Here is a 9,778-nt window from a genome sequence, read left to right as displayed (position 1 = left end):
TCTGTATGTTTCTTATCTGTATGTTTAATTTTCTTTTTTTAATTCTCTTTGTGTCATGAAGGATTAAAAGTGGTACTTCTTTTTTTTTAAGATTTTATTTATTTATTCGACAGAGATAGAGACAGCCAGCGAGAGAGGGGACACAAGCAGGGGGAGTGGGAGAGGAAGAAGCAGGCTCACAGCGGAGGAGCCTGATGTGGGCTCGATTCCATAACGCCGGGATCACACCCTGAGCCGAAGGCAGACGCTTAACCGCTGTGCCATCCAGGCGCCCCTAAAAGTAGTACTTTTAAACCCATTATTTCATTCGGTACAACTTCATCAAAGTGGTTATCCTAAATGAACATATAAGGTAATGGAGACACAGGGAGTCCTGGACCAGGGCTCTCCAGGTCACACTGTATGAAGGACACTCTTAAAGGTTCTTAAAGGCTTTGTTCTGGAATGAGTTTTGAACGAAAGCCCCTTGCCAGCACCACCATCGTGCCTCACCGGCTGTGGGAGTCCTCAGTCCTATAGGCTATAGGAACACAATACCCCAAAAGGAAAGCCTAAACTGGAGGTGCCTTGGGGTCCCCAAGTCAAATTGGCACTGCCCCCAGCTAGTGGTTCCCATCTTCTGGGGCCGTCTTGCTTCTGGAAGATGTATGGGTACATGGACTCAGCCGCTAACAAAATATTTACACAGCACTTACGCGCCATTCACCTTCGGAAAAAAAAAAATGCAACCATGAACAAAAACAGACTCGTCTCTTGCCTTGTTAATGTTGAAATATCTAGTGGGGAAGTTTCAGACATATGGGCCGATTGGAACTCTGGGTGGCAAGCGCAGAGATGAGCGGGCCAGTGGGCCGAAGCCAGCTATGAGGGAGGGGCACCAGCCCAGACCGGGAGCTTTGGAGGAAGAGGTCTGCATGGAGACACCAACAACAAGAAGGCACGAGGCAGCTCACATAGGAGGAGGGGGAGAGGGGAAGGAGGGTTCTGCATGTGCAGAGACCCTGAGGCTAGGGAGAGTGTGCTGAGTGTGACAGGTGCGTGTGAGGGTGGAGATCCTTACCAGTCACAGAAAGGAGTCTGGACTTTATCTTGACAGTGGAAGGAGGCCAAGAGAGGGTTTTAACCAGAGGACTGTGGTTTGAAGATCCACAGAAGTTGTGATCCAGTTGACCGATAGCTGGGTGGTGGGAGGGGAACCATGTGGCAAGGGAGGAGAGATCTTCAGAATGGAGATGCATCGGACCTCGTCCATGATCGGATGTGGTAAAGCAGAGGGAAGAACCAAGCCTAATTCCAGTAAGATAAGGGCCAGCAAACCCAGCTCAGAGTGCCCACAGGGAAGTAAGGCACTGACTGACATTACGGTCTCCTCCCAGCTCACCCCCCTCCCGGACAGCCTCCAACCCCCCCAGAACCAGCAGAAGTTTTTCTTTTTCAATACTTAATTCTCAGAAGTGGCTATTGCTTGCTTAAGTGACATGGATGAAACTATAATTCAACCAGCTTCAAGATATGGCTTTAATCCTTCACAACACAAAGACAGTTAAAAAGAAATAACTAAACATACAGATAAGAAACCCACAGATCATTAAAATACATAAGACACGTCCGAGCACTTTGTCTGAGGGTAAACCCCCAGAGGGTGGGCAGAGCCGAGGGCCTGGAGCCAAAAAGAAGGGTTTCATCTGGCACATTGATGTAAGCTGGAAAGTGTTCATAAAGACATCTTCACGGTGTTCGGAGCCATGCTGGAGGAGAATGCCAACTTTATCATATGGAAGCTAGTCAGATCTTCTGGGTTTTCTCCCTTTCGCTAGCATCAGCATCTCACTTACCCCGCTCAGCTCAGCCCATGCAGCTTACACAACCATTCCTCCACCCGCGTACCCCAGCGGGGTGAGATCAGGCCGCCAGAAACAACACACGACACACTAAGATCGTCACAACCGGGGAGAACGGGCACCTTGTCCCTTGTCACGAAAGTCACGGAAGGTGGCTTTATTCAAATGCATCATCCGCTTGGTTGTAGGACCGGTCTGACTCCACCACCCCAAGTCCTTCATAAGGGAAGTCTCTTCCCCTGGAGCCAGCATCGCTCTTCTTCCTCTTCAGGGGCTTTGCTCCCTGTAGGTGGGCCGGCTCAAATGCAGCAGAGGTCACCGTGCCCAGTGCTTGGGCAAAGGGGACCTCAGCCCCACCCAGTTCCACTGTCTCCGGACGACTGGCCGGGGACAGAAGTCGGTTGCTCCTTAGCCTTTTTCTTATGTCTTCTTCTTTAGTCTGAAAAGCAGTATTGAAGAAGAAGAATGAGCCCACGTAACTTCCCCACGCCTAAACCTGAAATAAACCCGTAGGACTTTTCCATTTCATCATTCAGTGACTTCACAAACACGGGTTGAGGCACTGCTGTGGAGGACAGACACACTCCCTCCCCTCCCGGAGCTTCTGGGTGGCCCTTGCTCTCCAAGTAGCCAGGTAGGCGGATGGAGACAGAGGTCGGCAGCCCACAGCTGTGAAGGCTGCTTCCTAGCAGGATGGGGGACAGAGGGTGATGGGGACCAGGTGTCTTCTGATGGTCTGCACACCTCCCCCCCCAAACTGAAGCTTTTCTTCTTCTTCCCTATAAAGAAAACTCCATACTAAGAAGCAAACATTGCTTCCTGGGGCTACCAGCATTCAGCTGGCCTCGAGACGTTGCTTCACTCCTGCAGCCCACAGAGAGCATTAAAGGAAAATTAAACATATAGCACAGAAAGCATACAGATCACTCAAACACGTGATCCGAATCTCAAAGCAGTAGATTGGAAAGGCCAGTGTGAGTGCATTTCAGCAGGCAGCCTGCTCTGGGGACAGCTCAGGTACCTTCCTGCGCCTCTCCACGGCCTGCATCTTCTGTTCCAGGTCGTTCATTGTGAAAGCCTTTGCTTCCTTTTTGATCTTAAGCTTTTTCAGCCTGGCGGGCGGCTTTCTCAGCGGCGTGGTGCTTACCTGGAGGAAGACAGTGTTCAAAAGGGAGAAACAGACATGATTCAGAGGCAGAGGAGAGAGCTGGGAGAGGCAGAATACACACAGCGTAAAATGTCAGTCCTAAAAATCTCAGTAGGTGTTTTGGCAGAGTTTAAAAACCACCACGTGCACGCTGGGAACAACAGAACTGATTCCTCAGGGGGAAAAAAAAAAGTCTATTAGATGCTTAGGGAAAAAAAAAAAAACCAACCAAAAAACAGGCTCTTCCAGAAATCCATGAAGGAATGCAAAGATTCCAAAGATTCTTCTGGAGCCAGAAGAGCGTTCAGGAGAAGAAAACATTCTGGAGAACACACGCAAGGCAGAGAAAGGTGGCAGACGAGCGATGAACACGCAGTTCAAGGTAAAAAGTTAAATCTGATCATTTTGTAATATTCCACAGGCCACGAACACCTTCCATTTGGGATGGAGATAGGGTTTTAGGACTCTGGGTCTCATAGAGGAGAGAATTAACAATTACTGAGCAGCGACCCTGGGCTGGCCTTTGACCTCAGGACTTCGAGAATGTTTTCATGACATTAGGAAAAACCCCCCACTATTTCACGGGACTGACTACCCTTTCTGTAGTTCAAAGCAGGGATAATGACTTGCTGATTACAATTTCTAGTTATAAAGAAGTAAAATTTTTGTAAAGGGTTTATAAGGAAGGCTTTAATGTACATGTTTTTTCTTTTTAAAAATTAATTTTTTAAATGATTTTTTAAAAAATTTTATTTATTTATTTGAGGGAGAGAGAGAGAGAGAGCATGAGCAGGGGTAGGGGCAAAGGGAGAGGCAGAAGCAGAGAGCCGGATGTGGGACTGGATCCCAGGACCCTGAGATCGTGATCTGAGCTGAAAGCCGATGTTTAACTGACTGAGCCAGCCAGGTGCCCCTAAAATTAATTTTTTAATAACATACATTGGTCATGAAAAAGTAAAGCGATACTTAAATAGTTTCCTAGGCTTCTGTTTAACCACCTGGCCTCCAGTCCTATTCATCAGCATGACCTATTTTAAAGAGTCTGGTATGTGTCTTTCCAGAATTTTCTATGTGTATATATTTATATAAATATGCATGTGCAGTACATCTGTAATGTTAAACCAAACATAAATGGGATTATACCCTCACCAGGCTCTGCATTTGCCTTCTTCTCTTAATTTACTACAAACAACCTTCTAGGTCAGAATATATAGATTTATGACAACTGGCGAAAGTCTCAATGAACTTCTAGGTAATTTCTCTAAAGACTTTTAAAGACAAAGGAGCTATTGATATCCATTGTAATATCTAAAAGACTGCCTCTTTATACTATAAGACGGCCCATATTGAAAATAGATCCAGCAGAGAGGAGGTCGAGCACAATAGAAAAAGATACCAAACCGAGACTCAGACAGACCTGGGTTGGGGCCTTGCTTGGCCATGGTGTGTCTTTGCCTGAGTTCTTAAGCTCTGTAAGCCTTCCTTCCATCATTTTAAAAATGGGTTTAATAATACTTATTTCATAGGATTTCTTTTTTAAGGAGGTATACAGTAATCACTCAGGAAATGGAAATTACATTTCCTTCAGTGAAAGCAGTGACTTTTTTTTTTTTTTTAAGATTTTATTTATTTATTCGACAGAGATAGAGACAGCCAGCGAGAGAGGGAACACAAGCAGGGGGAGTGGGAGAGGAAGAAGCAGGCTCATAGCAGAAGAGCCTGATGTGGGGCTCGATCCCAGATCGCCGGGATCACGCCCTGAGCCGAAGGCAGACGCTTAACCGCTGTGCCACCCAGGCGCCCCAAGCAGTGACTTTTTTAATGAAGTTTTTAATTTTAATTCCAATATAGTTCACGTGCACTGTAATATTAGTCTCAGGTGTACAACAGGGTGATTCAACACTAAACATACATCACCCAGTGCTCATCAGGACAAGTGCCCTCCTTAATCCCCTTCACCTATTTCCCCATCCCTGCACCCACCACCCACTTCCCCTCTAGTAACTGTCAGTTTGGTCTCTATAGTTAAGAGTGTTTCTTGGCTTGTCACTCTCTTTTTTTTCCCCTTTGCTCATTTGTTTTGTTTCTTAAGTTCCACATATGAGTGAAATTGTATGATAATTGTCTTTCTCACACTTGTTTTATTTTGCTTAGCGTAATGCTCTCTAGCTCCATCCCTGTCGTTGCAAATGGCAAGAGTTCATTCTTTTTGATGGCTGAGTAATATTCCATCATACGTATATACCACATCTTCTTTATCCATTCATCAGTAGATGCACACTTGGCCATTTCCATAGTTTGGTTATTGTAGATAATGCTGCTATAAACATTGGGGTGGGTGTATCCCTCTGAATTACTGTTTTTGTATTTTTTGAGCAAATACCCAGTAGTACAATTACTGGATCATAGGGAGATCATTATTTTTAACGTTTTGAAGAACCTCCATACTGTTTTCCACATTGGCTGCACCAGTTTGCATTCCCACCAACAGTGCACGAGGGTTCCTTTTTCTCCACATCCTCGCCAACACCTGTTGTTTCTTGTGTTTTTGATTTTAACCACTCTGACAGATGCGAGGTGATAGTTCATTGTGGTTTTGATTCGCATTTCCTGATGCTGAGTGATGTGGAGCATTTTTCCCTGTGTCTCTTGGCCACCTGGATGCCTTCTTTGGAGAGATGTCTGTTCATGTCTTCAAGCGGTGGCTGTTTTCAATGAGAGCACACAGAGTCATCACCAAGTTACAGTATCTGTCTTGAAGGGCAGGAAAGGGAACCTGAAAGGGGCCAGCAGGAGGCCTGGGCTTTAACCTGGGTAGACCACTAGTACCCACGGTGTCACCTGAGACAAGGCGCCTCTTGTCTTTGGACTCTGTTTTCTCACATGGAAAAATAGAGGCTGAGGACCACTAGGGTTCCTTCCAGCTTTAAGAACCATGATTCTCAGAAAGCCTTTCAGAGGGAAACATTTGTTGAAGTTTTGGCTCAGTTACAGCCATCAGACAGTTTTATGTGGTGAGAAGTTTTTCACTACATGAAAACCGTGGGCTGTTTGTCAAAGCAAGCTCCCCCTCCCCCATCACTGTATTATTTTTGTGACAATTGGCTCTCAGGCTCCCTGCTGGCAAAAGCCATTTGCTGCAAAGAGGGACGTTCTTGCTGTGGTGGTTCAGCTAAAGATACTGTGAAATTAGTATGAAAACAGTTTTTTGGGAAGTTCACTCACAGAGGGCTAAAAGAACATGAAATGGTAATCCCAGATTCAATGAAGAAAGACTCTGTGAGGCTTTCCACAGGAATCTGCCTCTTACTAAGGGAGTAGATGAGTAGTTCTGAGAGACTTGGGATTTCCGGTCTGGGTGGACCCTTCCTGTGGTTTTATCCCAGACGATACCCACAGAATCAAGTACTTCCTCCTGCTTCCGGAAGGGAATCCTCCCTGCGCAGCCCTCATCCTTCCCTGAGTTTGACATTTTAAGTAAAAGCCTTGAAAGACCCAAGGGAAAATAGGTGTATTCTTTCCCACTGGATTTTCTGAAGTCACGATTTACCGACTGTCTGCACTTGAAAATATCAATGATAACATTCTGTACACTTAGAGAGGTGCTACTCATAGAAACTCCAGGAAAAAAAATCGACTCTAAAACCTATAGGAGTTACTAGTTCAGTGATTTTCTTTAAGATTACCAGCAAAGGACTGCCACGCCCAAAGATGCTGTGGTGACGTTTGGATCTTGTCTCCAGCCATTCTCGCTTGTATGTACTCCTTCTTGCAGCCAAGAGTCTGTGGATTCCTCAGAGCTTCCTTAATTAATCATTGACTCCCAAATGCACTACCTTGGCTAAGTTCCCTCGCCAGAGTCTTGTGCACAGAACGGGTCTGAGTTTCCTGNCATTCCTGCTCCGTCCCTGTGAGACCGCCCAGCAATGCCACAGCGTCAGCTGACATTAGTCTCACCCAGTCCACGTCCTCCTCCTTTAAAACCTCCCTGTGAGGTTCAACAAATAATGTTACAGACTCTGATGCCAGGTGAACCAACTCCCTCACTGTACTGAGGGTTCCCAAGCTTAGACGTTGCCCCGAGGAGGGAATAAACATTGGCCAGAGACAGAAGGAGTCAATAGAGAAATCAGAGTCTTGTGTTTGGTCACCCCGGATAGGCTAAGAGGCAGGGGAAAAAGAGTTTGGGAGAAAAGACACCTCAAGTGGATAATACCAACGTGGATAAATGAGAGCCAATTACATCTCTTGGAGAGGTCTAGACCAATCCAGACACAGTTTCATGAGTATATCAAGTCCTTACACATTTATAATACAGCCACTTAAGTTTCTTAATATGTTTTAAAGCATACTGAAAGATTCACTTAGTCTGATATTTAGCTTAATATTATATTCCTTACATATCATCATAATTCCTTCTGAGTGAGGGTAAATTTTATTAGTATGAATCTGCTCGAGAGCATGTTATCTGGAGGTGGGATGGGGGAGGCACACTACAGAATTGCGTGGTATTTACCAGCCAGCAAATGATAACAATTAAGAAAAAAAGATGAATGGGACCCTGTGGGGGACAGATACTGCTGGGGACCTCCAGGGAGAGACTGGCCCGCAGTGGGGGGGGGGGGTTTCCCTGATTCAGAAGATGTGTGGAGGACCTTCACTTCACAGAATCTTTTTTTATATGTCTCTCTGCATGAGAACCAAATTACAGAAGGGGACAGATCTGTCCAACGTTCCCTTGTATCTATACTCTTGGTCTACATAAGAAGTCTTGTTTTTAAAGTAGCCTCACATTTGTTATTTCATTTCCCCCTCTAATATTTGACTGAAAAGATTTTTTTGGTATCAGAGAAGAGATTGTATTACATAGCTAGTTCCTTCATCACATTGCAGTAACTGCTGACATTAACATCCTTTTTGGTTTGTTTTACAGCCAATTTTATCATCTGTTCTCTTTTTTTTTTTTCTAAAAAAATATTATTAAATATGGGATAGTTAAAAGTATGATCCAATTAACTATCCAATTAAGTATGATAGTATAAATAAAAGTATGATCCAATGAACTATTATTAAATATTGGATGGTTAAAAGTATAAACTGTCTAATAATATTTCCGTTCTTAGTATGTCCCTCCTTTCGGTATTCACTCATCTTTTGACATTGGCCTCCTAACTTTTCCTAAAATATGAAGACACCTGGTGTCTGATATACATACGTTCTCAGCTACACCTGAATTGAGAGACTTTACCTGTGACACCGAGCAATTGTATCTCTCCTTTATTTCCATATATTCCTGGGTATACCCTTAGTCCTCTACCTGAAAATGCGTGATGACATTATAATATTAATTATATTATATAATTATTATATATTATATTATCTAATAACATATATTATTATATAACAATTATGTAGTATGATTATTATAACATTATAATGTCAATATATTGTATATTTATATTGTAATATTTTTATATATAGCATTATAACATTATAAGAACATATTTTCATGAATATTTTAGAATTCTTTTTCACAATGAATGGGGGAATTCAATTTCAAAAGCTTTAACCCTTTCTGGCTTTATGATGAATTTGAGGGCTCTGTGTCCACGTTGGTGGAAACCTCAGGGCAGTGGTTCTCAGCCCGGCCGTCCACCGGGATCACCTGGGGGCACTACCGCCAGGGCTCACCCCCAGCCACTGGTCCCAGGTGGGCCCTGGACCCTGGGATTTTCGGAAGCTTCCTTGGTGATTCGAATGTGTAGCCAGGTTAAGGACCATGGCCCTGGGCAATAAAACACACAGCGGTGTTGTTGCAAATCTGGATTATGCTGGGACATCGTGGCCCAATTGCAAAGCAAAAGGCAAAAGAAACGAAGGGTGTTATTCTCGCCATTCCAACCATTCCATTTCTTTTTCTTTTTTTTTTTTTATAATTTTTATTTTGTTATATTAGTCACCATCCAGTACACCCCCAGTCAACCATTCCATTTCTATATAATACGAACACGGTCTTCATCTGGGGCTCACTTAACGATGTTATTGCAAGTCAAGCCCATAGTTTTCATTTTTCAATAGATACATTTCTTTCACGATGTAGTTTACATTAATTAACCCTGCTGGTGCCCTTGTAAGGTCTCTGTCTGAATTCATTCATCTCTGGCGTTTGACTCACTGACAAAGGTTTTAATGCTGTTCCCATTGCTGTTAGCATCAGGGTTCCCTAAAGAAGGCATCGCTTCGCTGCTGAAAGTTTCCACAATCCATCCTCCTCCAGATTGCTCTCCTGTCTTTTTCCTTTTGACACACCTTCCTTTTTTCTGAACCCCAGAGACTCACCTACAGCTAGGAAAAAAAAAAAAATCTCTCCCCCCCTTTTCCATGTTAAAGACCCATCTTCTACTACTTTCAAATAAGATACAGTATTCTAAAGTGCCTCGTATCACAATAGCGTCGCCCAGATGTAAACTGTCATTATACTGGCATTATCTTTTCCATTATATAATCTATTTTTACCTTCTCCTGCCCCCTACATCCTCTTATTACTGGCAGCCTGATAATATCATTCATGAGGTGTAGCAATCTCCTCTCCTTTCCCAGAATACCTTCTGCAGGATATATTTTCCTTCTTCAAAAGAAAATGCCACTTTGGCTTTTATTCGTGAGTTCTCAGCATTTCCTACACGCAGAGAAGGAAATTACCTTTATTCAAACACTTAAGTGACTTGGTCGAGGTGGCAAACTTAATTTAAATAATGCATCTTTTTATTCCCAGTTGGTTGTTTTCCCT

The 9,778-nt window shown here is 43.8% G+C and overlaps 1 protein-coding gene across 1 annotated transcript in view; it reads right to left on the bottom strand.

Moving 5' to 3' along the window:
- Positions 1-1,456: 1,456 nt before the first annotated feature.
- STMND1 (stathmin domain containing 1) overlaps positions 1,457-9,778 on the bottom strand; it is a 24,542-nt gene continuing 16,220 nt past the window's right edge. Inside the window, exons 4-5 of the mRNA XM_008692789.1 lie at positions 2,863-2,988; positions 1,457-2,280 (exon numbers count right to left, since the gene is read on the bottom strand). Coding sequence (XP_008691011.1) covers positions 1,999-2,280; positions 2,863-2,988 — 408 coding nt within the window. The 3' untranslated portion in view covers positions 1,457-1,998. The remainder of the gene's footprint in view (positions 2,281-2,862; positions 2,989-9,778) is intronic.

Source organism: Ursus maritimus, unplaced genomic scaffold (assembly GCF_017311325.1).
Source record: "Ursus maritimus isolate PB19 unplaced genomic scaffold, ASM1731132v1 scaffold_30, whole genome shotgun sequence".
Classification (NCBI taxonomy): domain Eukaryota; kingdom Metazoa; phylum Chordata; class Mammalia; order Carnivora; family Ursidae; genus Ursus; species Ursus maritimus.
This window is presented reverse-complemented; position numbering and strand designations above follow the sequence as displayed.